Source organism: Oryctolagus cuniculus, chromosome 1, assembly GCF_051225735.1.
Source record: "Oryctolagus cuniculus isolate XC-2025 breed Fujian yellow rabbit chromosome 1, ASM5122573v1, whole genome shotgun sequence".
Taxonomy (NCBI): domain Eukaryota; kingdom Metazoa; phylum Chordata; class Mammalia; order Lagomorpha; family Leporidae; genus Oryctolagus; species Oryctolagus cuniculus.
Genome location: NC_142867.1, coordinates 190883849 through 190911470, shown reverse-complemented (window position 1 = coordinate 190911470; position 27622 = coordinate 190883849). Strand labels below are relative to the sequence as shown.

Sequence of the window (27622 nt, the reverse complement as noted above, 5' to 3'; positions counted from 1 at the left end):
AAATTCCTTTGCAAAGAGCTTCCATCTGGTGAATTTCTCTAAGGGGAGATGTTTCTTGGATGTATGCATTCTAGCATCTGAAAAAAACATTCCTTATGCTGTTCTGGGAAGATAGAAAATTGCCATCAACAGAACCTCTGCTTCAATCTATTTTAGCTTTCGTTTTGACAGCCGTTACTTCGAGACCATCAAGTGGGTTATTTCTGTCTTGGACATTTCCTTTGGCTTTGTGACACTGCTCCTCTTAGAAGTGTCAATAATGATGACAATAGTAAAAATGGCACTTACCATGGCTTATCATTTACATAGGTAACTTAAAACCTCATCTCCATGAAACTGGAGCAATCATTGCACCCTGATTTGCAGATGACAAAATACAGGCTTGCAGAGAGAAATCACTTGCCCAGGGTCATGAGTGAGTCAGTAGTGTGTCCAGGCCTTGAACCTTGGACTCCTTCTTGGGCACTCAGTGGCTTCTGAGTAGTCTCCTGCCCATCAGTGCCAAGGTCAAGCCCCAGGTCAAGCAGCCATGGCATGGAGTATTCATGTGCCTGTGTGGCAATCCAGGTGTCCAGAGCTCACCAGATGGCAAATCTCTTGAGATGTGTGAGGGGAAAGCATCTGAGTGCTCTCTCCAGTCCCTGTGCACTGAGCCAGGGCACCCTTCTCCACAGTGTTTGCATGAGAAGCATCCAAACTTCAGGGTGCTCCAGGAGAATCCCAGCAGCTGCCGCAGCCAACTCCAAAAAGCAGCAAGTAGGTGCTGGAGGAAGTGCCAGGGATGGCCAGCACTTGTGGTTGCTCAAAAGTTCTGAGCAAACAGTAAACCGTGAGAGTGTTTCCTCTGCCAGAACCCATTAGGATAATCAATATTGGCATCTGTCTGTGCTTGCTTGGTAAGAGTCCTGTTCCTGGGCCAGTCCTGCTGAAAGTGCCTTTACAGCTTCCCAGGGACTTTAAAGTATCGGATTGTCTCTCAGCATCCACTCCTCCAGGAAAACATAGAAAACAGATTAAAAAACAATGTAGCTGCTTAAATTGGTGATGAGAGGGAGAACAAGAAAAATGATAGGTGAGCAGGAAGAACAACCCACTCCCCACTGAGGCCTCTTAGGCACATTTGTAAGACCCGTAGAATATGATGGTGCTTCAGAAAATTTGTGAGAAAATGGAATTCAAAGAGTATTTCCATGTATTTTTTCCCTGACACACATTTTCCTTGAATTTTTTGAAAATCCATCGTATAATTTCATGACCACTGGTCATTCTTGTCCTATCTTCCTCTTTATTTGTCACTCTGTGTCATGGAACCTAACACATGGCCTGACCCTTTATGAGTGCTAATTACATTTTTGATTGGGTTGATATGACTTGAGAAAGAATAATCCCTGTTCTTTTGTATGACCTACTTTGCCTTTTTTTTTTTTTAAGCTTTATTTATTTACTTGAAAGGCAGAGTTACAGAGAGACAAAAAGGGAGAGACAGAGAGAGAGAGGTCCTCCATCCGCTGGCTCACTCCCCAAATGGCCACAATAGCTAGGGCTGGGCTGGTCTGGAGCCAGGAACTTCTTCCATGTGTCCTTCACGAGGTACAATGGCCCAGGCACTTGGGCCATCTTCCGCTGCTTTCCCAGGTGCATTAGCAGGGAGCTGGATTGGAAGTAGGGCATCTGGGATTCGAACTGGTGCCCAAGTGGGATGCTGGTGCCACAAGCAGCAGCTTTACCTACTACGCCACAGCCCTGCCCCTGAATTGCTTTGCTTTTGAAAAACATATGTCAGGATTCAGGGAAGTATATTAAACCCCATGGAGGAAACTCGGCTGGAAAACCCTCTCAAAGAGACAGGATCTGAGCTCTTAAAAGAGGGCCTGGAGTCTGGGGGCTGCAGGCCAGGAACCAGGCTCAGCTTCTCACTGTCACTCAAGCTTCTCATCTCCCTGGCATAGATGGTACCATGTGGCCAGAGGCACTTGTCGTAGTTTCTGATTCTGCTTCCTGGTGGGACACTGGGGAGCGGTGCTAGGAGGCATTTGGCAGGTCTGAGGGACAGGGGCGCACTTCCATCTGACGTTCAGGGGTGTCAGGAGGACTGGAGGGAGGTGTTGGCAGAGTGAGCCTTGCCGAGCATGCCTTGCAATTCTACATGCGTAGCCCTCACTGTTGTTTTCTATGGAAGAGTGAGTCACTGCAGAACCACTGTTTTAACAAGCGTGATTTTATCTGCCAGACGACCTGAAGTTTTCATCAGCCCAGTGAGGCCAACTGACTGCCGAGATGAATGGACTGAGCTTGCTCTTGGCAAGAACAGGAGCCCCCCAGCGCCATCGCTGCAACTGATCCCGAGAGTTGTCCGGGGTCAGCTGCTGTGCATTTCTTAGCTTCAGGCAGGTGTGCACTCACGCTGCTCGTGACAAATGATGCTAGCTTGTCTTTCTGTTTATGCATTTTTAAAAAATGACTTAACTCAGGCCTACTTCTTGCTCCAGAGGTGGAGACTTCGACATCTAATTGCAGCTCTGCCACTGCTGGATGGGCTTCAGTTTGCTCACCTAGAAAGTAGGGATAGTCCCTCCCTTGTAGGGCTGGCAGAGTTACCCAGTTATTTCAGAATTACCCAAACTTTTTCCAATACAGAAAAGGGTTCTGTGGCTAAGTTGGTTTGGAAAACACTGCATTAAAAGTAAGCCAGTTTCTATAGTGTGGACTTTCTTAGAGCCTTTATAATGCTTACATATACCAAGCAGTTTCCTGGAAGGGGCTGCAATAAATGGCATTTTATTTAGCACTGGTACTCTTTACTTTTAAGGAACATCTTGCTGTTTCAAGCAGATTTTGGGGGAATTCAGGTAATACTTGTATATTTAACCTCACGTCAGTATATAACAATAGTAAAAGTAATCACAAGCAGGTATTAACTCCACTATGTGTTTTGATATAGTATTAATAATAAATGAAGAATGCATTTTACCAGCACATGAGCAAGAAATATATCTACGTGTTTGAGGGGACTGCAGAAAGCTCATAGCAAATGGAATTAAAAGATAAGTTTGTTTTGGTGCAAAAATTTTTGAATTCCGTGCATGTTTTTTTCATAGTACATATTTTGAAGATACTATTTTCCAAATACTCTTTTTTTTTTTTTTTCCCAGTTATTTATTTGAAAGGCAAGGAAACAGAGAGCTGCATTCTCTGGTTCACCCCTCCCCCCAAATGTCTGCAAGAACTGGGGATGGGACAGACCTGAGCCAGGAGCCTGGAACCCCATCCTGTTCTTCCACGTAGGGAGGGACCCAAGAACATTAGCAGGAAGCTGGAATCAGGAGAGGAGCTGGGACCAGACCCCAGGCACTCCAGAATGGGATGCAGGTGTCTCAAGTGGCATCTTTACCCCTAGGCCAAATGTCTACCCTAGACAGTTCAGAGTACCACTGTCCTGATTTAAAGGGAAAATTTTGTGCTTCCAGGGAAGGTGTGCCTCTACACCCACATTCACATATACCCAACCTGCTTGCCCTTCTAGACTGTACTCAGGAGTCATCCCCAGCCCATTCTGTGAACTCCTTAAACAGGTTATCTGGCACTGTCTCATAGAGCCTGCATGAACCTGTATTATTGGTCTCAGTGAACTAGAATCAACTGTGCCTGCATTTGAATTCTCAGATCTCCACTTGCTACCTTTGGGGCCCTTGATAAATGATTTGTGCCTCACTTTCTTCAACTATAAAACTTGAGCCTTGGGGCTGGCATTGTGGCATAGTGGGTAAAGCCACTGCCTACAGTGCCAGCATTCCATATGGGCGCCGGTTTGAGTCCTGGCTGCTCTACTTCAATCTAACTCCTTGCTAATGCATCTGGGAAAGCAGCAGAAGATGGTCCAAGTGCTTGGGTCCCTGCACCCATGGGGAAGACCACTGTATGAAGCTCCTGGCTTCAACCTGGCCCAACTCTAGCCATTGTAGCCATTAGGGTAGTGAACCACCAGATGGATGGAAGAGCTTGCTCTCTCTCTCTCTCTCTCTCACCTCCTCTCTCTTTGTAATTCTGCCTTTCAAATAAATAAAAGATCTTAAAAATTAAAAAAATAAAAATAGAAAACTTTGAGCCCTACCCACCCCATAGAGAGCAAAACAAGATGGAACGATTTCATGAGAAACCTTACAGAAGGGAGCAAGTTCTTCTGTAGCACTTCTGTGCCCTGGCCTGTGTTGTGGGGCTCCAGCACATATGAATTCATCACACCTTCATGACTGCCCTGTGGATGAGTTTATGTTGTTACTCTCAAGGCACAGAGAAATGATATAACTGGTCCAAGAGCCCATGTGCCAGCATGGGAGTACAAGCAGTCTGAGGCCCCAGATCCATGCTCTTGTCTACTTCACCTTTCATTGAAGAGGAGCCTGAATCGTGCGGGGCACACAGTGGGGTTGCTGATGCGCATTTATTTTCTTCTTCCTCTGCATTCCTCACCCCTGCCTAACTGTTACCTCTTACTATACAGCGTAGTGTCCTTCTCCCAGAACTCTTTGCTTTATAAAGTCTAACTTGTTTCATTGGTGCATGTGTAACATGTAAAGATCACACATAGCTCCAAGTCCTGGGAGTTTACAGTTTGATTGTGGGGCATTGAATAGGACTGAGAGGAGGGGTGCTCTAGTAATTTCACCTCCCTCTGGGAAAGGCAGGAAGCAGCCTGTTTCTGCCAGGTCTGCTGCACAGTGAGTAACATCAGGGGGCCGGAGCATATCCTGTCATCACCATGGCACACTGGACAGCTGGATTTCACTACACATTCCCACTTAGGGGGTTTTTATTATGTCTTCAGAGGGCAGAGTCCAGGGAATTCTTGGTCTTATCTTTTTTCGGCCCAGGTAGGAGCCAAGGAGCTGTTTGTCTGAGTCACCATGAAAGAACTCATGATGTGCCTTGATTTATTAGGTGGTTTTCTCCCTGGTAAGCCATCAAGGTTAAGTGGGTGTGGTTGGAGTAGAATTGGCCCATGAATACGTCAGGGCACTGGGAATAACTCGGAACATTTGATCCGAGCAAGTGTGTTTTGGGGAGCCTGGGGCTTTAGGCAGAGAAGCCTGTGTGAAAAAGACTTGATGTGATCAGTGGGTGTCCCACACAGCTGGTGGTTTGGACTGAGCTCATTAACATGTCGTTGCTCCTCTCCTGACTCATACACACTTTAACGCAATCTAGGAGTTGGCCTAGTACAAAATGACAGCAATAATATTAATAAATAATAATATTTATAGTGCCAGCCTGCCATGTTTTCAGTACATGCAATGTTACTTTACCTATTTGAACTCCGAGAAAGTTGAGGCCTAGAAAGAGGAAATAATGTGCTCAGGGCCACATAATTAGAATGGGGTGTGTGTGTGTGTGTGTGTTGGGGGTCGGGTTAGTATTGTGAATCCAGAACTTTTTTGACTCCCAGGCCTGGGCTGGAGGACACCCATGCATATCAGGGTAGTGGCCACACCTCACCAACTGACTATTAGTTTTTCACACAAATTCTGGGGCAGCACCTGAGAGGAGAGCATCTTTAATTCTATTACAAATCAAGCAGCACCATGAGGGGCCCAACCTGGGGTATCCAGTGCCACAGATGCTTGGTATCTCCATTCTGCCCAGACCTCTGCTGTCCATGCTGGGCTTGGTTTGCTACATCATGTGACAAAATTGCAGGGTCACTGAGGATTCTTGTCCAAATCCAAGAAGTGCAGAAAACCGTGGCAGCTTCTCAGTCTTTTGGCAGAGATAGACTTGAGACTGCAAGAACCCCAGCCCCAGGGCAGACTGAAGTCTTTAGCGGTCCTTAGATTGCCAAGGATAGGGGAGGTTGGGGCCCTCTAGTTTTGTGGAAAACCATAGAGTGTTGGATCTAGAAGGCACCTCAGAAATCCAATAGGCTAGGGTTTTCAAACATTAATTTTATCCAGTGAAATCCTACCAAGAACTCGGACATGACCATGGATAGAGTGGAGTGAAAGGGTCCCCATGTTCCTCCCACTCCATGGCAGTGGCTCAGGGCCCACAGTAAAGAGTTTGAGACATACTGGCCTCAGCCACAACTCTTGATGGTCCTGTGAGGAACCTGCAACCCGCAGAGGCTAATCGAGTTCCTCCAAAGCTCACCCAGTCGTTGTTCTGGTGAGAGGTAGGGAACTGGTACTCCTCAGATGATTTTTTTTTGAGGCCATTCAGGCCGTCCCAACTCCTTTCCATGAGTTTCAACTGATTTCATAAGGTGTTAGGAACGATGGTGATGGTGGTAGTGGCGATCAGGTGTCCTTTAATAGCTAGGATAGCCCCAGGTTGGGAGCAAGAAGAAGGAGGATTTGCAGTGCTGGAGGTGGGGGGTGGGCTCGGAAGATGGGCCACCACCACTCCTCCCAGTATTTTGCTCAGAATCAACATCAATGAGAAGGCTAGTTTAATAGGGCATTTAACCTGAAATGTCCCCAGTGGCTTCTGCCCTTGTATCTCTCTCTCTTGTATCTCTTGTATCTCTCTCTCTGCACTTAACCCTCCTAAAATTTTGGGATTGGCCTGAGACAGGAAATCAGAATGCATTTGGTTAGGAAGGCTGCATGCTGAAGTTGCACTCTTGCTGTGGCCTATAGACCATGTGGAAGGTGAGGATCTGGACACAACTTGTAAGGTATGAGAATTGACCCAGCTTTTCCCAGAAAGGTGTGGGTAGAATTCTGTTGAATTCACATGGAGGAGTTTCACTGGAGTTAATGTTTTAACCATTGTGTCAATACACTTGATGGCATTTTGTTTGAACATTCCACGACAGAATAAAACCATTTTTAATGAGCAAGATTTGTTTTGTTCGTAAAGGAAGGAATGGCCTAGGAATTACCTGGGTATCCTTTGTACCACATTGAAAAGTTTAAAATTTATAGGAACAAATGTAATATATTTAGACCAAGGAAATGTCTAGACTTTGTGCCTTGAGAGCTTTGCAGCTCTCTGTTCTTACAGTCATTTAAGGTCTAAGATTCTGTTTCACTCTCCTGGTATGTCACGTACTCTGCAGTTTGGGTATTTGGGAGATTAACTTCTGGGGATTTTTGTTTAGAGCCTGCCTCAGACTGAGTGGCTTTGGATCTGGGCATGCTGGTGCCTCCTCCTGTGGTTAGAAGAAAGATCTACAGCCAGACTGCTTGCACTTAACAGCACAGCTCCTACGACCTGTCGTGGTGTGACCGTGGGCAGGAAACTTGATCTTCCTCATCCATGGTATGGGGGCGATAGAAGTGCCTGCCTCGTGGGCTCATTGTGAGGACTTAGTGAGGTAACAATCTGGGCTTGGTCCAGAGTAAACATTAGTAATTAGTGTTGTTACTGTTTTCACCAGTGCAGATACCACACAACCAGCCATCTCTTACGTCAGGGACGCTGGAGTCATAGGATTTCAAGATTAAAGGAGACTCCAATAATACCTAGAAGTGCCTTAGAATCACAGAAGGTGTTTTTAAAAATTACCTGTTCCCAGGGCAGGTGTTTGGCCTAGCAGTTAAGACACCTACTCTCCACACCAAAGCACCTGGGCTCAATTCTCAGCTTGAGTTCCTCATTCCAGCTTCCTATTAGGAGAGACTCTGAGAGGCAGTGCTGATGGCTTGCATGGTTGGGTTCCTGCCACCCATGTGGGAGACCTGGATTGGATTCCCAACTCCCAGCTTCAGCCACCTGGCTGTTGGCTGACATTTGGGGAGTGAACCAGTGAATAGGGGCATACTCAACTCTGTTCCTCTCCCTTCCCCACCTCTCTCTCTATGGATCTCTGTTTCTCAAAAACCAACCAATCAACCAATCAACTTGTTCCCAAGCTGCATCCAAGACTCAGTGAACCAAAGAGTGGACCAGGAGTCTATTCTGTTGATATGTGGAGGTGACGGAAACCCTCTGTGTTTACCCAGGTGTCCTCTCTAGCACCCCAGCAAGTGATCTCCAGGTTTCTTTGAACACTTCCTGGCATGGGGAGCTCACTGTCATCTAAGGCAATGCATACAATTTTGGGCACCTCTTGCAATATGGAAGTCTGTCTTCATATTGGCCTTTAGGAGGAAAGGGCTGCCCTCTGGCCTTGAAGAGGCAAAACAGAGTAGTGGAAAGAGAACAGGCTTTGAAGTCAGAAAGAAAGGGCCTTGTGTCCCACTCTAGTGCCTGTCACTTGTGGCCCTGGGCAAATGGCTTGCTATTTTTGCCTCCCTTTCAACTTCCAAATGATCATCTTTCAGATATGTTAACCCTGTCCTTCCAGACTTTTCCTAGCCTCTCTACATGATAAGACCTCAGTTTCCCTGATCACTTAGTGATATGGCCAGCCTCTGCTCCTATTGTGGTCCTGGATCAGAGAATGTGTCAGCGTTGGTAAGGGCTGGAAGAAAGGATCAGAAAGCCACAGAAGGAGATGGAGGGATCAGGGGGCACAGACCCTGGCACACCAGATTCCCAGCCTTTACCTCCATGATCATTCAACTAAGCTGATCTCTGCTCTGATGTTTCTGGGACCAAACTCTGGCTGTGTCCCTTTGGAGCTGGGACTGGGGATGAATGTTGAGACTGGAGCTTGCTAGAGGATAGGTGGGCAGGAATACGATCTGGGCCCTTCTCACCCATGCCCAGAGGCAGAGTTGATCCTCATAACCTCTTTCCACCCTGATGTGGATTCAGGATGTCCTGATACCAAAAAGGCCTGCCTCACTCTCCACCTTACTCAGTCTTTTCAGTCTAGAAGCACGAGCTCTTCAACCCATTGTGCAGATCAGAGAGAGAAATGCGAGGTGAAGATCTTTATTACTAGCCACATGTCCTCAGCAAATTGGTTGAATCTCTTTGAGCTGCAGTTCCTTCATCTGCAAAATTGGGATATCAGTAACACCTGTCTTGTAGGGGTGCATGAAGGCTTAGGTGGTGTGGTGTGTGCAGACATGTTGTACCTACTAAGGGATTGAAATATGTCAGCCTCTTGTGGGGCTGGATAGCATGCAACTGATTGTTTACCCACTATCCGTGAGAGCAGAGCAGCAAGCCCACCCACCCATCACTCCTCTCTTCCAGTCCCCTGCATGGGACCTGCAGTTCAAATAAAAATGTTCCCCGCTGTGAGTCTGTAAAAGTTGCCGAGTCTTACTCTGGGGCAGATCTAAATGGCACATCACGGGGATTTGAATTTTACAGAGGAAATGTGATTTTCTCAGAGAACATTTCTGCACTCCTTAAGCTTTTATAGGTCGCAGCCTGGTTGCGTTTTGGTTTCCTGAACTCCGCCAGTGTTTTCACTTCAGCGCAGAAAGTGTGATCGCCTGGGAGCGTGTAAGACATGCACATTGGCGGACCTCACCCGAGGCGCGCTCCATCTGGAGATGCAGCCCACCAGTCTGTGCTGTCGCAAGCCCAGGTTTGCTGGGAGAGCTGTGTGGGGCTCCCTGTTTGTGGGGCTCTGGCCCAGGTGTTAGCATGGCATCCCTCTCTCTCCACCTTCTTCCTGCCACCCCTGGCAGTTTTCAAGGCCAGATGACCAAGCCCAACTCCCTAGTCATGCATTTTCTGCACTTCCAGGGATTGAAGACAGCTGAGGGAATGCCTTATCTCATTCCATTCGTGCTGACAGCAGGTGTAATCAAATCCAAGCTTAGGCCTACAGAAAGGTCAGGAGCAAGCATCTGTTTTGGGTGTTCAGACTACCTGCTCAGTTGACCTCCTCCACTTCTGAGTTTTCTTCCTGATCTCCTGACCACTGATGATGGTTCTCTGATGGGTAATGATAATAGCAAATATTTAACCAGCTCCACCTATGTCAGGGAGTCTTTGTTATTTTATTTTCCATTTATTCTTCACAATATTCAGTAACATAGATACTATCCTCATGTCCTGCAGGTGAAACTGAGCCTCAGAGAGGTTAAGTCATTTGCCCAAGATCATGTTGTTAGTAAGTGGCAACTGAGAGCCTTGAACTCACATTTGTCTAAGGGGACTGGTGTTGTGGCACAGTGGGTTAAGCTGCCGCCTGTGACACCGGCATCCCATATCAGAGCGCTGGTTCAGGTCCTGGCTGCTTCATTTCGATCTGGCTGCCTGCTGATAGTCCTGGGAAGGCAGTGGAGTATGGCTGAAATGTTTGGGTCCCTGACACCCATGTGTGGGAGACCCATATGGAGATCCATGTTCCTGGCTTTGTACTGGACCAGCCTTGGCTGTTGCAGCCATTTGGGGAGTGAACCAATGATGGAAGATTCTCTCTCTCTCTCTCTTTCTCTCTCTCTCTCTCCCTCCTTCCTTCCTTCCCTCCTTCCTTCCTTCCAATAAATCTTTGGAAGAAAAAAAAGTCTAACACACGTGAGTCTCTAAATCTTCAGCTTGATAAAGCAAGCCATATCCTGTAGCCAGTAATACATACGAAGGAATGTTCTAGGCCGGTGACTTTTAAGCTCTAGCATGGATCGTTATTATGGAAGGGCATCTTACAGCAGATTCTGGTCCCTAGTCCCCAAGTGTTTGAGTCAGTGCCATGAGATTGTGGTCTGGGAATTTGCGCTTCAAACTTCCCAGATGTTTCTGGTGCTGCTGGTCCAGGGACCCCACTTTAAGAATCACTGCTCTAGGCCAGTGTTTCTCAACGAGAGCTACAGTTTAGAATCATCTGGGGAATTTATATTCTGTTGCTATAGCATGGGACACTGCCATTAAAAAAAAATGCTTCCCAGATCATTCTCAGGCCCAGCCAGGGTTGAGAACCACGGCTTTACTCAAAGGAAGACTACTAGTTGTTGCTGAAGCTCTGATTCCTGACTCCTGCATTGATGTTTCTCCAGCTGAGGCATGAACCCTGCCAGGTGTCAGTGGGGCACCAAGGAATACCAACACTGTAAGATAAATACTGCACATAAATCTTATTTCAAGATTTAGAGAAATTTTAATATTGTCTGTAAAATAGATCTATTATGGAATAGAGTGTAAAGCACACATGAAGTATTACTCTACAAGGACTTCAGTCAGTTCACGGGAAAATGGAATTAGGAAATAAGTCTAGGGCCAGGCAGTTAAGATGCCCATGTTCCATGTGTAGTACCCGGGGTTCTGTCCCAGCTCCACTTCTTATTCCAGCCTCTTGCTCTTGTGCACTTGGGGAGATAGCAAATGATCACACACTTGAGTCATTAACACTCACATGGGAGACCTGGACTGAGTTCCAGGCTCCTGGCTTTGGCCAGCCCAGCCTTAGCCACCGTAAGCATTTTGGCTGTGAACTAGCTGATGGGAAGAAGCTCACAATGTCTGAGCCTCTCTTTCTCTTTAATAATAATAATTTTTGAAAGCTATTTATTTTGATTGGGGCAAAAAACTTGAAATGTATATACAGATGTCTTCAAAATATTTATGGAAAGTGCATATTATGAAAAAACTGCATAGATTTAAAAATTTTTGCTTCAAAATAAACTTTCTTTTAATTCCATTTTTCTATGAGCTCCTTGAGTACCCTTGTATAAACTTTGGGATTTAGCCCACTCTTAAGTCTCTAGCCAAGGAAAATTGTCAGGAACTAAATGCCAACGATATGTGTGAAGAATGTCATCCAAGCATTACTTTGTCTTGATAACTGTTGAATCTCTATGATGGATATGTTAATTCATTGTTTAAAGAATGTGAAGTGCAAAAAGGGGAGGACACAGACAATAAAGGGTATGATTCCCTTCTCTTTCAAAAATTGTACATGCACACAGAAAGAAGGCTGGAAGGTACTACATCCAAATATTAACATTGTATTTGCATTGGTGATATTACGGGTGATAATGAAATACTTGACAGCATTTAGCAATTTTAACGATATTAGTTTTATAATTAAACCAAAAGAATATAGGTAGTTACCTCCTTTTTATTATTGTTCCACAATATTTATCTAAAATATAAACTATTAGAAGTTTTTTTTTGTAGAACTGGAAAACATTTTTCAAATTTTTAATTACTGCCCAAAGACAGCCAATGCCTTTGGACCCAGGAAGTATGAAAACCTTCACAGAAACTTGGGGAGGTAGCACTGGGCAAGGGGACGTTTGATGGACAAGGTGGTTCCCTGGTCGGGGCAGGCAGCAGGGGCTCCCTCAGGGTCTCTCAGGAAGCATATGACTGTGGATTTTGTTCTCACCTCTGCTGCTTCTGTGTGGCGTCACCAGACCATCACTGTAGTTAATGTGTCATGGGTCAAATATGCCATTCAAGAGGCAGTTAGCAGGGTCATGTATACTATGCAGATATGCAGACAGTAAGAAAGTCAAGCATGTATCACTTGCAGATGACCTGTAAATATGAATAAGAAAAAGATATGGAGAAGGGGAACTCGTGATGCAAATCAGAGTCTGTTTGCCTTCATCACTCCCGAAAGCCTGTCTATCCATGCTCACTGAGGTGACCTTCAGAAAACAAGCAGATGGCCCCTTCTGCACATTTGTGGCAAGTGGATCAGTGGAAAGAGGCAACATCCCACTGTAGTGCTCAGCAAGGCCCAAGAGAAGAAGGAATCTGGGAAGATCAGATACTCGGGGACACTGCTCCCAGGTTTGTGATTTCCCAGTATGCCAATAGATACTTGCTATGCAACCAAGCCTCACCTGGCCTTGCACAAGAAAACAAAAATGAGTTTTGATTGGAACTTCCACAACAGCTGAGACTGACAGCCCAACCTGAAGGAGCAGGTGACAGGCCACTGGGTACCATATGAGGATGGGCCCATGGAGACAGAACCTCTCCTCCCCAGAGGGCAGAACAGCAGTCCAAAGGAGAGGCACCAAGCCAGTAGTGCTCAATCATTTGCTGCAATCAAATTCACAGTCATAGACAATATTCTCTTGAAAGGATCTGGGCTGGCAAAATCAAGGAAACTGCCCAGATGTGTCAGCACTGCCCATGTATAGGGGACAGGCATTGCTAAGAAGTTACCACGTGAGAATTTCACTCCCATTTGTGCTGGGTTTTCTGAGTTTTTTTCAAGCGAGGCCAAAATCCTTGATCTTTGTAATATAGTTCCAATTCCTAAATGTTGGCAGCATGTCAAAAATATTGTGGAGTCCAAAGCAAACATTCCTGCCGGCGCATGGTGGCCTGCAGCTGTCCCTTGTTCACCTCTGCTTTTGAATCTCAAATCCTGGAGAGGCGATTGCTTTAGTCACCTGCAGCCTCATTCCTCTTGCCACCCCTGCTCCACTACCACCAAACTTTCCTTACCTCTCAGTTTTTCCCCGAAAATCATACTTCATGAGGACTTAAACTTGAATAATGACCTAGTAATTTATTTCAATTGAGGATTTTTTTAAAACTCTGTGATGAACCATTGAAAAGTACTTTCTTGATGATGAGATTAATTTTCAAAATAATTTTAAGGGATTTAACCTGACTTTTGAGGGGTTAGAGGATGTGTTTGGTATAAGATATTGATGTTTTGGAGAGTGCTGGGCCCTGGTTGAAATTCCAGCTTAACCACCTCTATCATTTGTGTAAGTGATGCAGCCTCTCTTCTCTTAGCTTCTGCAAAACAGGGAAAACAACTGGTGGATATGTGGGTTGTTCATGATAAGGATATTTACATAGATTACTACATGATGCCATTGGATGCTCAAAAAATAAAATTTATCATAGGAGTCATGTAATTCAAACTTATCATTGCAAATCCTATTAAATAATCATAAAGCCTTTACATGTTAATTTTTAGAATTAAAAAAAAATACGCTTCAGAAGTTCTGTTGTAGGTAGGTAGTGTTGCAGCTGAGATGGGAAAATAGAGAAGGTGAGAGCATGACTCATCTTGTGGGTGTCTGCAGCTGGGAGAGGGCCGAGGGTCAGCTTCCAGTGCGGCAGTTCACTTAGGTGTAAGATGACCTTAAGATTTATTGTCCATTCATCGTCTTTTGCTTATTGCTAAATACCTACTACCTAGCACATCCCCAAACAAAGAAATACTTGTCAAATATTTAGCTAATGAGCAAATACAGAGGGTATGGTGAGAGTTGTATTTGGCAAGGATGATTTCTGGTTGGACAGCTCTCTACAGACCACTCTACGTTCAGAGACAGAGTGTGGCAACCTGTACAGTCACACGGGACCTGCACTCAGAAGAGCCCTGTGCCTGGGTTCACACTCCACCGCTGCCATCTTGAAACTCTTAACCATTTCCCCACAGGAAGCTCTGTAAATTACACACCCAGTGCCCAGTACCCAGTCCTGATTAGAGATTTTTGTCAGTCAATGGGAGTGGCAGTGCATAAATCACAGTGTACGTACTCAGAGCCCCGAGAGCCAATGACATATTTTTGATCCACAGAGTATTTTTTAAGGTAAGTAAACTTTTATTTAGAATAGTTTTATATACATGAAAAAGATGCAAAGATAGTACAGAGTTCCAGTGTATTCCTTACCCATTTCTTATATTGAAACCATCTTACATTATATTTACAATACATTTGTCACGACTTGGAAACATTGGAACATTACTATTACTAAATTCCACACGGTATTCAAATTTTGCTGGTCTTTCCCTAATGCCCTCTTTCTGTTTCTGGAACTGAGGATATTACATTTAACTGCCATATGTCCTTAGGATCCTTTAGGCTGTGCTGTTCTCTCAGACGTGCTTTATGTTGGATGAACTTGAGAATTTGGGACAGCTAGTCAGATATTAGAGTGTCTGGGTTTGTCTGATGAAAGTTGGGATTTGTCTGATGTTTTACTTCATGGCTAGATTGGGTTTGTGGATTTGCGAGAGGAAGACTGCAGAAGTGTATACTCATTGCATCATGTCAGAGTATATGCTGTGAATGTGATTTATCACTATTGGTGTTAACATTGATCCCTTAGCCAAGGTCACATCTGCCAGATTTCTCAATGTAAAGTTAAACACACACACACGCATGAGCTTTCCATACTGCATTCTTTGGAAGCAAGTCACCAAGTACAGCCCACACTCAAGGACTCCACTTCCTTGAGGGGTTATCTACATCAGTCATTTGGAATCCTGCTCCACAACAGATTTGTCTGTGCCCCATTTATTATTCAACTATTATTGATATCATATTGATGTTATATTTTGCATTATAACCCAGTATGACTGTTTATTTTGTTGCTGTGACCGTTCTAGCTTTGACAGTTCAGGAGCTCTTTCTGGTTGGCGGCTTGTCTCTTGGACATGCCCTCATCACTGTGTTTTTATTGAGCACTTTGGTTTTTTTTTTTTTTTTTTTTTTTTACAGGCAGAGTGGACAGTGAGAGAGAGAGAGACAGAGAGAAAGGTCTTCCTTTTCCGTTGGTTCACCCCCCAATGGCCGCTGCGGCCGGCGCACGACACTGATCTGAAGCCAGGAGCCAGGTGCTTTTCCTGGTCTCCCGGGCCACAGCAGAGAGCTGGACAGGAAGAGGAGCAACCAGGACAGAATCCGGCGGCCCAACCGGGACAAAAACCCAGTGCGCCGGTGCCGCAGGCGGAGGATTAGCCTATTGAGCCGCAGCGCTGGCCTTATTAAGCACTCTGACTTCCTTTCTTTCTGGCACGTCGAGATGTTCCAGGTTACCTTTAAGGTTTCCTACCCCAGTCCTAGAGTCAGCCATTTTTCCAGGGAGCCCTGATTCCATTTATTGAAGAATGTGGTTAGAATCTAAGAGACATTGCATGTGCTCCTGGCTACTTCAATGTTTTTCTTTTTTAATCTAAATTTTTTTTAATTTAAAACTTTTTAATTGTGCTGTCAGCTTACCTAGTATCAAGTTCCAGGCTGAGCTAACTATTAAAAAAACAATGTTAATAAATGTTTTAAAATAATATTTTAAAATTAACCAACATTTAATTATGAGGTGATTTCACAGAAGAATCTAAATTTCTAGCTTCTCTTGAAAGAAAGACCAGCAGGTCTGGCAATCCTGGACCTGAATCCCCCCAGACAGCAGCTGGCAGGGCTGGGAGGCTCCTTTCTTCTGCTGTGCGATACGCTCTCCAGGTGGTCACAGTCCACAGCACTACCCATGGCATTCACCCAGCCTACTCCACTCTGTGTGTTCTTTTGTAACCCTCAGAGGCATTGAAAATGTGGTTCCTGATTCAAAACATACTGAGGTAAATAATTTACTTAAATTGCATTGCTAAGCGCATGAATTGAGTGCAACACTGACCCAGTGACCGATCGCAGAGCTGCGTTTCTGGTTTCATCCAGATTCCGTGAGCTTGCCTTGATTGCGTCTTACATGCAAATGCCTGGCTCACCGTGTCTTGCTCAGCCCTGCCTGAATTCCTGCAACCTCGGGGTAAAGAGTGGTCTGCATCTGCACACAGTCAGCCCCACCATGCACAGTGGGTCTGTCCTGAACTTTCTGGGCTCCTGTCCCTTTCTGTGCCCTTTCTGTCCAGAGAAGATACTGGCCTCAGATGAATTTCTTCTTGGTCACTGTTCCCGTGTGGCTCTGCAAAGCCCCCCTCCAGTTGGGTTCTAATTATTGTTCTCTCTGGCTCCCCCCACCCTTTCTAAAGAAGATAAAGTGTCTCCGTCTTCTCTCTTGTCCCTCTCCACCCCCTACTTTGTGTGTGTCGGGATTATTTGTTGATCAATCCTGGATTACTTCAAGCTTTAGTAGCCGTTGGACACCTTTCTCTAGGTGACTAGGGGCGGAGGCTCTTCTGTACAGTGTGGTCAGAGAGGCAGGTGCTTCTTCCCCAGAAACAGTAGCAATCAGATAGGAAGGTTTGCCTCTCTCTCCCATCTGCCAGGTGTGAAGAGCTAATGTGTGTGAATTTTCACTGTGGCCTTACTGCCTCCGACGTGACAAGGTGAAACATGGGGATCTTGTCACAGGGCAGTGGCTTCCGACTGTTACTCAAGCTACTTGGAGTTGGGGAAAGCAACAGAAATCCAGGTAGATGAAGCCCATCACTCCTCCTTTTTAGTGATCACTTGTTCATTTATTCACTGTCTTAGTCCACTGATTCTGCTGGAACAACAATACCACAAACGGAGTAGCTTATAAACAGCAAGTGTTTATTTTGCATGGTCTGGAGGCTTGAGAAGTCCCAGACCAAGGCTCCGGCGGATCCAGAATCTGGTGAGGACCCACTTCCTCCTTCAAAGACTGTCTTTCTGCTGTAACCTCACGTGGAGGGAGGAAATGAGGCCTGCTTTATAAAAAAGATGTGAATCCCATTCATGAGATTTCTGCCCTCGTGACGTATCACTTCCCAAAGGTTGCACCTACTAATGCGGTGAGATTAGGGGTTAGTATTTCAGCACACATATTGGAGGGGAGTATAAACATGCAGTCCTTCGCTCACTCAACGCTTACTGAAAACCACATTGTTCTGGTGTGTGTTTCATGTGTGGGATTTAACTGTGAGCAGAAAGAATCATTCTGTGTAAGAAATCTATATTTCCTGACATTGTATGATTTATTTTTTCATACACTAGAAGACCTTTACAAAAGAAAAAAGTGACAATCACAAGACAAGATGGTTGTAAGTATGATCATGGGAGAAGTACAGGGTGTTGTGGGTCTGCTAGACTGGGATGAGGCTATCCAGAGGAAGTGATAACCTGGGGGTTTAAATAACAAATGGGAATTAGCCAGACCTGGGAGAAGCCCTGAAAGGGGTTTGCAGCTGTCAGCCCTCCGCTGTGAGCGACATCCAGAAGAGAGTCAGCCAGAGGACCTTAGCTGTGCCTGGCTGGAGTACTGGAATACTGCATGAAGTCAGGAGGGTCCAGAAGTGGTGGGGAGATGCACACGTGTGACGTCGTGAAGGGACTTGCCTGCCATGTTAAAGGGCTTTGATTTCACCTGGAAGGTAGTAGGAAACTTCCTTAGAGTTCTATGCAGAAAGACGGGCTTCCTGGCTAGATTTGCATGTTAGGAAAACCTGCCCCCTGCCACGTGGAGAGTGGAGCAGTGCAAGAGTGGAGGAAGGGGGCTCAGTTAAAGGGAGCCCCGTGGACCAGGAGATGATGGTGCGCTCAGTGAGGGAAGAGGCCTGGAGGTTGGGGAGACGTTGACAGATTAGAAATTATCCAGGCAAGCCACGGTATTAGGGGCCCTCCACATAAAGGAAGAAAGATTGTGCTGCTGAATAAGGCATGGTTTTGCCTGTGAGGATATTTACAATAATCATACTCACAACACAGAATCTGGGCCATTTTCAGATACTAATGGCCTCATGGTCAAACTGCTGTACTTGCCAGTCCTAATGAAGTTCATTAACTTCCTGTCCTCAGCTCACTTCGTCTCATCTGGCCCATTTGATTTTCAGCAAAGGTTGGAACTAGCTAGAGTGCTTTTCAGTGGCTTTTGTGGTCAGTCTATTGCAAATACCTCTTGGAGTTTTCTTGGGGCTTTTCCTTATCGGTTCCTCCTCCTGGCTGTAGCAGCAGAGGGTGAAGGCAGCCACCCTGGCGATGGGGGTGCAAATAAGGAGGAGCCTCAGGTGGCTGGGGAGTGTCGCTGGGGAGCTGAGGGGGGTGGGGGCAGCAGGCACCATAATTCACAGCTGCTCCGTAGCTACAGCAGGGCTTCCTCCGCGGGGCAAATGGCCCATCTGAAAGAACTCATCACCGGTCTAGAACATATAATCACATGTTAGTCTATTTCCCTTTCTTTTGGTTCAACCACCATGATAACAGACTGGAGGGTGACACAAGGGGGGCTGGGGGAAGGCAGAGGAAGAGAGTCAGAGAAGGGAGTAGTAGCCGGTTTATTTCTAACCATTTGCAGCTGTCAGCTTGTTTGGGGACTTTTTTTTCCCCCCGTAAGGCAGAGGAACAAAGTCCTGCTCCATGGGATTGTTTTCCTTGGCACAGTGAACAGACATTTTCTTGAGGAATGCATTGAGATAACACAAAACATCTGTTACGAGGACTCAGCCCTCGGCAGCAGAATCTTCAGCAAGAGCATGAGGCCCCTTTAGATAAACACATCGATGGCAGCAGGCAGGGGGATGTGGCTGGGTCTGAAGGGACAAGGGGGTAGCCCAGGAGGAGGGGGATGTGTACTCTTTTTAAGAACCACCTGTATTCTTTTCTGCCCTCGTGATCCACTTGCGTTCTGTGTCGCGAGTGTTTTGGACGTGGTGTGTTCTCAGCCCTGCAGCCAGGGGAGGTCTGTTTTCTTTTCCCACGTGTGTGGGATGTTGTTTGTATTCATGAGCTATTGAGAACCAGTGGTTTTTATGACTTGTAGAGGGGTTTTCACATGTTCCCTCCTAGTCCTGGGCAACACAGATGTTCCCAGACGTGAGTACAGTGTTAAAGAGAAACGCGGGCATTTCCCGTTGCAGTTCCAGCAGTGCCATCGGGGGTCTTCCAAGGATTGGCAAGAGTCTTAGGTTTCATCATGTGGCATGCAAAAGGAGCCCTTGGACAGCTTGCTGGATGTCCCCACAGATCGCCTTGCTACCAAATCTTTCCAGGAAAGAGCTCATGCCATGGAGAAAAGGCAGCTTCCCCTGTCCTGTTCATTTGCCCTCCCCCAGCCTCGCCTGGCTTCCAGGAGAAGGACCCGTGTTTATGATGACAGTGACCTGAGCTGCCGTTTACTGGATGCCTTCTGTGCACCTGCTGCCCCTCTGCTTCTCCTTTGCTGCTTGCAGTATCATGAGTTATCGCTCCCCCTCTTCGTGGGGGAACGACACTAAACCCTGCCTAGGCTTCATATCCGAGTCACAGCACCATTATGTCGCTCCCCGTCTTCGTGGAGGAACGACACAGGACCCTGCGCTGTTCTTTCGTCTGCTCGGCCCTCCCCGGGTTTGCTGCTGGTTCTTCCCGGGTTGGCTACCAACCCTTCCACCTCTGTGGAAGGGCGGTTCCCCCTGCCACTTTTCCCCACTTCCGCGGGGGAGCGGCACACCGCCGGCCGGCTCTCTCGGGGGCTGCACAGGTGTTCCTTCAGATAGATGTTCCCCTTAGATGTTCCTGGTGCATGCCGTCTCTCTCCTCCTTTATAGTCCTCTTCCACCAATCCCAACTCTGCTACCCACACGCCGAGTACGCTGCTCTCCTCCAATCAGGAGTAGGTCCTACAGTTTATTGGTTGAACTGGAGGCAGCTGTGTAGAAGCTGTTTCTCCCTTCTCAGCGCCATATTGTGGGAGAGCAGATGCATAGAATAAGTCTTAATTCCAGTAACTTAGTCTAGTCCGGGTTGCTCCCCACAATGAGGGTCCCGGTGGTGGTGTCACCACTGCTCGGATGAGGAAATGCAGCCTTTTGGAGGTCAGCTTCCTTGGTCAGGGGCTACACTAAGTTCCACAGCTGGGACCTGAACCCAGGGATGATGGAGGCCTAACTAGTGTCTGAAACCCTTCTGGCTTATGCACATTTGTTTGGGGAAATAGGAGACAAACTACCCTTTCAGCCTTCGTGTCTTTTAACTGGTTTTGTTTCCCCAGTTCTGCCAGTTGGGTTGGAGTGTGATGAAAAGAGCCCAAAGATCCACACAGCTTTCTTGCGGCATGGGAGAGCGTGGGCTCTAGAATCACACAGACTTGAATTCAGATGCCTCGTCCTCACAGACCGGCAGTTCTGTAAATCCTGAATCAGTCCCTTTACCTTCCTGAGCTTGTGTTTCAGGGTAAGCAGACAGCAGAGGTGCTTGACTCTCATTCTAACAGGAACAACCATGAATTTCACATCCACTGGCTCCAGGCCCCATGATGGACACCTGGAAACATCTGGCAGGACAATGAGCACAGCCCCTGCCCTCATGGTGTGCACAGTTCAGGGTGAGGTGAGAGGGTGGGTGGCTTCCGCCTGGGGCAGGAGAGGCCATGTGATCTGTGCTCAGGGAGATTTCAGGGGCAGGACAGCAGATGATGCCAGGGAACCTGGGGCCGGGGCACAGGAAGGCTGTGAACAGAGCTATAGAGGAGGAAAAGGCATTAATGGGGTAAACTCCCCAGTGGAATTTCTGACAGCTGTTTGCCAAACCTGGGATGTTGGGGGCAGTTGCCTGGGGTCCCTGGAGAGGAGTCCTTATTGCCCATACCTCCACATCCCAGAGTGTGCCCAGCACCACTCACAGACCAGAGACTCACTGCCAACCACCAGCGTTTCTGTTCAGGAGGGAAGAAAGAAAATGATTAAAAAAAAAAAAAAAAAAAAAAAAGCAGCCCCTACCCCGAGTCTTGGCTGCCTTTGAGGCCTTTGCCATCCAAGGCGTTTCTGCTTTCTCAGAGGGACTCTTCCCTTTCCAGCCTCCTAACAGGGTAGAAGGAATACCCCAAGCCGTGTGGACAACATCTTTTCTTTTGCAGGCACCCAAAAAGGAGGGATCACATGGGCAAATGAGGGCTTAATGGAAGGAGGAAGAAAAATGGATTAAGCTAAGAAATTACTGGATTTTTTTTTATTAAATTGCATTTGGGAGAAAGGACATTTACTAAGTCAGAGATGAAAGGCAAACCACATAGGGCCCAGAGAAATTATTATATTCCATGCTCCATTTAGCTCTCACACTGGATGTGGCTTGGAGATCAGAAAGCCGTGGTTAGCCGCATTGGTGGGCTCAGCAGGCTCTGTCAGATGCTGGTTCCTGACTGAGTACCAAGTCCTCCTGAGCAGCAGTTCTGTGTAGCGCTGTCTCCTTAGGCCTTTGGGAGAAGCGCCAGCCTGCAGGCTCACCTCCCCCTCCAGTGTCTCCCGAGCTCCTTGGCCTGCCTCCTCCCTGGCCTCACTGCCAGAGTAATCTAGCCTTGGTTTGAGTCTAATTATGGAGCATGTTCCTGCTCGGCATGAGAGTGATAGGTGTGGAGTCTGACCTCTGCCCAGGCATGTTGGCTCAGCTCTCTCTGGAAGCTGAGCTCAGCCTGGCTCTGTTTCAGTATTGATCTATTTGCAGAAACCAAGCCACACACCCCATGACCCAAGGCTGCCAGGTCCCAGGTCATCTTCTTACACCTGGATGCGTGTCCATCACCTCATCAGAGGGCGCACTCATCTGAAAACACTTTCTCATGTTAGGCCAACTTCTTGGAGTCTGAAATTGCACAGCTTAAACCTCAGAGTCACAGAATGTGGCTTAGGGTGGGACAGACGAAGGGTATGCTCTGACCTTTGGATCAAAGGCTGTCTCTTCAATATGTATCCAACTATCTGGGATTATTGTCAGTCTTGTGCCTGGCTTGTTATAAGACTAGTCAAAGTTTAACTCCAAACCCTTAAGACATACCATCTATTCCAAGTAAGACTGCTGGTTAATACTGTCTGGCATTAACTTTCTAATGGAGTACAGTGACTGAAAATTAACTATCACTCCCTGAAAAACTAAGTTGAAAGGAGACAAAGGGCAGTTTTAATGATGAAATGAGAGAGAAATTTCAGATTCTTTCTTCCTACCCTCTAGGCCAGATGAAAATATTCTTCATCCTAGACTTCTCCCTTCTCCCTCAAAGCAGCACGCCACCTTGCACACAAATGCCATCAAGACTCGGACAGAAAGCTATCATTTCTGCTATAGGGCCTGTTTTCTTCCCCCCAAATGGGAGATGATGGATTCATGTCTTGGCTAAATAAGATCACTGCTCTCTTCTGATTTGATTTTCATTGATGACATATTGCCTGCCTCTCCTGGGTCAGGTCCTTTCAAAGTATAAAGCCACCCCCTTGTCAGAGAACTTAACAGCAATACAAGGTATAAGTATGAGAAATTGTGGAAAATAACATTAGGCAGGATATAACCTAGTGCTTAATTGAGTACTTATTGCTCTGTGTTCTTTGCAGATTCAGAATTGATGTATTAATATTAACTACTCTAAAGCACGTCCAAAGATATTAATACCAAGATTAATGTCCTGAAAATAAACATGCAGGAGGAATTTAATCCCAATTTATGTTAAAAAGAACATCTGGTCAGTGGGATACTAAAACTAGCAGATCACCATACAGTACTTACTATCTTTAAGGCATTAAGCAAAGCTGTTTATGTGCATATGTATTTAATCCTCACAGTTTCATGAGCCACATGTGTGATGCTCACATGTATATCCCTGTTTCTTTGAGATGAGGAAACAGACTTAGTATGATTAAGCCATTTGCTTATGGTCACATTACTAAGAGGAGGTAAAACCAGAAATGAAACTAGGAGGTCTGATTATAAGCACTGTGTTTTAAAACAAAAAATACTATGAGGAAAGGAGAATACACACTTAAGTAGGATTTTTTTGTTGCAGGTATTGTCAGGTTTTTACTGTGCTTGGGTGTATTGTAAACTGTGAAAACTGCATTCTTGTGGAAATCCTCTCTTCTAGGCGAAGGATCTTCCAGGTTTAGTGATTTTTAAGACACCTGCAGGGAAGTACTGAAGTGGAAGTTCCACAGTATCTTACAGGCTCCAGAAGGGCAAAGGGGCAAAAGCAAACAATTACTGAGGTCCCGAAGCTGGGTTGGGGGCTGTGTGAACCACTCAGACTGCTTCTTCCGGGCCCAGCGCTGCACAGCTACCATTGTGACTAGCCAGCGGTCTGCTGTTAGCCTTTCATGCTTCTTACTGGGATATAATCATTTAAAACTAACATTGCTAGGGAAAGTCATAAAATGGTGGTTGCAATTATCTGTTCCCAGTCACCATACTGCCTTAGAAACAGGATACCAAAGAGAGCCTGTGTTTTTGGAGCCAGGTCTCTACCCTACCTCCTTTTGGCTGTGCAGCCTAGGGCAAATGGTCTGGGGTCCTACCTGCTGGAAGAGCTTAGGGGAAATAAAAGTAGAACAGAGTCCCAAAGTTCCCACCAAGTGCCAGGTGCAGTACAGATACCATTATAAGAACACTACGAAGTAACTGCTTATCTATTGTTTAATGAAGTCATTTGCCATACAGCTTAGTAAGTGGGAGGGCTGGGGTTTTCAACTACATTGTCCTGACTCCAAAACCCATCAACTACTCTAAAGCACAGGAGAGGCAAGGGGTAAACCACTTCCAGTGCCATAGTCAAGGCCAAAGACCACGTATGGAGTGGAGGGCAGAGCCGAGAGTTCAGAGCTAGGGAAGGTGAGGGGCAGGAGCAGCTTGGGGACCATCTAGAAGGACCCAACAATCTCCATAAATATCCTCAGTGTGTCCCAGACTTTGCCTCTTCTGTGGATACTAAGCAGGGTGTGGACTTAAGGGCCAGGCAGATAGACTGTCAGTGTCCCCTGGCAGCTGCTGAGCTAGTCAGCACCTGGATCCAGAGCAGTGAAAAGTGAGCACACTCGAGGGAGTTCAACCCACCCAGAAAAGAAGGGCCTTGGAGCAGTTACGGTGTACACAGCCCCTGAGCAGCCGTGCAGGATTTGAGGGTTATGATTCCTCATGGCCTTTAGACTACTTGGGGTGGAGTCTGTCTTGTACAGACAGACTTGTGACCTTGGCAGTATTTAATTCTCCCAAGTCCATTTCTTCATCTGCAAGATGGAAGCCATAATGCAAGAGCCGTTCTGAGATCTCAGCCAGCTAATCCACATGAAGCTCTTGGCGCTGTCCCCAGGGCGTAGTAAGTGCTCAGTAAATATTAGCTTTCGCTGTTAGCCCCAAGTCCAAGGTCTGAAGGCCTGGGCAGGGGAAACACATCTCTCCTTGAAGCAGCAGAGTTTAGTCGCTGACCTTTTGTTGCCCCTAAATGTAGCCCCACTGCTGTGGACTTTCCCTACCTTCTCTCCCTGCCCCCTTTTCTTTTGCTTATTTATATTTCTGTGCCACTCGAGTAACCTTCAGATGCCCCCTTGTGCCCAGCCTTCAGTGCCTGTAACCTGGGTGAGAGAAAGAGAATCACATGCGGACATACCCTTACTGGGGATCTTGGGGTCAGGCTTAGTTCAGATCCCAGCCCTGCTGTTTTTGGTGAGCTTATCCATGCTTCAGAACTTTAGTGCCATTCTTCTGTGGAATGGGAGTAATAGAAGCTGCTTCACACCCTGGCTGTGCAGATAGCCTATGTGGTCTCCTGGAGTTGTCCGCAAGTGGGTGACACGTTCCTGAAGGCACTGCCCCTGGGGACATTCCTGGGACCCAGGCCTTCTCCCAGCCTAGCCACTGGCCCCACTTCGGCAGAGGAAGCAGCCCATAAATTCTGCATGTCACTACCCTCTACTTTCCCCATGGCTTGAGCTCACCCTCACCTCCAAATCCCAGCATCTGCTGTTCAGACAGCTGCCACGCTATGCCCACGAGCTCCATGGGCTTGCTGGATAGGTTGCCACTTTGTTGTTGAATAAAAGCCACTGTCAATGCTGGGACCCTTGGGGAGGCAGATCTCATCACTGCCGACTGCCAGACGTGTTCTATCTCTTTCATCCTCCCCTGGGGATCTCAGGTGACCTCCATTCAGAAGGCCTCTCACCTGACAGCTGCCGCTGTGCCCCTGTGGGAGCAAGGACAGCACAGGGACCTGCCCTGAGCACACAGCTCTGTGATTCTGCCCCAAGATCTGGTGCTCACGTCTGTGTTTTCTTAATAAGGAGACAGGGACAGCTAGATGCTCCAGGACCCAGTCTGCAGACAGAGGAGAGGCGTTCCTGTTAGTGAGTTCTGACTGCAGGAGGCTCTTACTCACGGTAGCTTCTTCACAGCCTTGCAACGAAAGCCTTATTATGAGAACCAGAGATTGAGTCACTTGCCCACAGTCATACAGCTGGAAGAGGAGCAGAGTAGGAATTCAAAGTCTGTGCTTCTAAAGTTTCCTTATTTTTATTTGAGAGTGGGAAGGAGACAGGGAGACAGACCTCTCATCCTCCGGTTCACTGACCAAATGTCTGAGATCTGGGAACTCAGCCTGGTCTCCCTCGTGGGTGGCAGGGTCTCAACTACTTGAGCCACCACCACTGCTTCCCAGGTTCTGCTTTAGCAGGAAGCGGGAATTGGCAGCACAGCCAGGACTCCAACCCAGGCGCTCTGATAAGGGATGTAGGCCACTTAACGGCTGCACCAAATGCCCACCCCAAAGTCTGTTTGAAAGAGGAATTGGTTACAACACATGGCCACTTCAGGAAACTGTGAATAACAACAGTTTAAGCAGAGTTTGAGAGGTAGAAAGCAAGCAGGCTTGCAATTCTGCTGTTTTTTGTGGTAACCAAGCTGAAAGTAGTGGTCATCAGCCAGAAAATCTGAGTGACCCCTCCAAGCACTCTCCCTTTCTGGATTGTGAAAGACACAGCTTCCCAACTCTCACCTTCCTCAAAGGGGTGAACAGGGTATGGGTGTGATGCAAAATATCTGTGAGGATTGTTAAATTTGCCCATCGTAGAAATAGTGTGCCTTGGGGAAAGTTTGGGATCGGAATTTGCGAGCAGGTAGCTTACAGGAAGAGTCTAACCTAAAAAAAGTTTTGACCTGTGATTTTTGTGTCCTATTATTATTTATGAGACAGAGACAGAGGGAGCTTCCATCCTCTTGCTTACTCCCCCAGATACCCACGATGGCCAAAACTGAATCTGGAGCTGGGAACTCAACCCAGATCTCCCGTGTAGGTGGCAGAAACTCAATTACTTGAGCTATCATCACGGCCTCCCAGGGTCTATATTAGCAGGAAAATGGTACTGAACCCAGGTGTACTCTGGGCTTCTTAATGGCTAGGCTGAATGCCTTCCCTTGTGGTATTTTTAAAGAGGTCAAGTTAATTGCTAATATTTTAGAAAACATAGCAGGTTCACACAGAACTGTAGATTTCTAAATAAATTTTCTTGAAAAATCAGAAGCTCTAGCAGTCCTGGGCCTCTGTCCCCCATACAGCCTGTGTTGGCTGCAGTTCTACCAAGGCTGTTCCCGTAGGCCAGGAGGCGCTGAAGTGCTTTCCAACTTGCTCCTGCCCCCACCACTCCCTATTGCTCCTGGCACAGGGAGTGCCAATCTCCCTGTAGCTTCACCCTCCTCCCCCTCTTTTTCTTATATTAGAGGTGGGAGCAAAATTAGTTTTCCATTTTGGTTTCATTCCTGCTTCCTCTTTCTCCTCTAGGTGTTCCCTTCCCAAAGAACTTCCTTCAGATCTGCAAGAAGATCCTGTGCCGCCTTTTCCGAGTCTTTGTCCACGTCTACATCCACCACTTCGACCGAGTCATTGTGATGGGTGCAGAGGCCCACGTCAACACCTGCTACAAACACTTCTATTACTTCGTCACAGAGATGAACCTCATAGACCGCAAGGAGCTAGAGCCCTTGGTAAGTGTCACTGTGCAGCAGTCGCACCTGGGTCACCCCCAGGAGCTCAGCCACTTGTCACAGTACACCACCAGGCAAATGGAAGGTTTCTGTTAATGGCTGGCTGTTAACTGGAGAACTGCAGACTTGGACAGGGTTCAACAAGAAGCTGAAGGCTGGAAGATGTCACAGCGTCCACTGCCACCAAATAGGACGGCCTATGTTTCTCTCTGAGCAGTGGCGTAATAGAGGGGCACCTAATGGTTTGGGCCAGAGGGAGTAGCTTTCAATCTTAGCATCAAAAATCATCCACCTACTTATTTAAACCCTTAAATGTGGATCTTTGATCTCTCATTGTCTCATGCTACTAATCAAAGATGCTCAAAAACATTTCTTCAGTCAGTAGATAAATATTTAGTACCGTCCATGTGCCAGATGCTGGGTTTACAGTCAAGTAAAACTGCCTCTGAGTA

At 46.7% G+C, this 27622-nt stretch overlaps 1 protein-coding gene across 9 annotated transcripts in view; it reads left to right on the top strand.

The window, feature by feature from the left end:
- Positions 1-27622, top strand: part of MOB3B (MOB kinase activator 3B) — a 237140-nt gene that overhangs the window by 136429 nt on the left and 73089 nt on the right. For 8 of the 9 annotated variants that reach the window (XM_089318042.1, XM_089318052.1, XM_089318045.1 and 5 more), the window contains one exon: positions 26968-27170. In XM_089318042.1, coding sequence (XP_089174168.1) covers positions 26968-27170 — 203 coding nt within the window. Of the gene's footprint in view, positions 1-26967; positions 27171-27622 lie in introns of those variants that run through there. The other variant, XR_016224162.1, reaches the window with a different exon arrangement.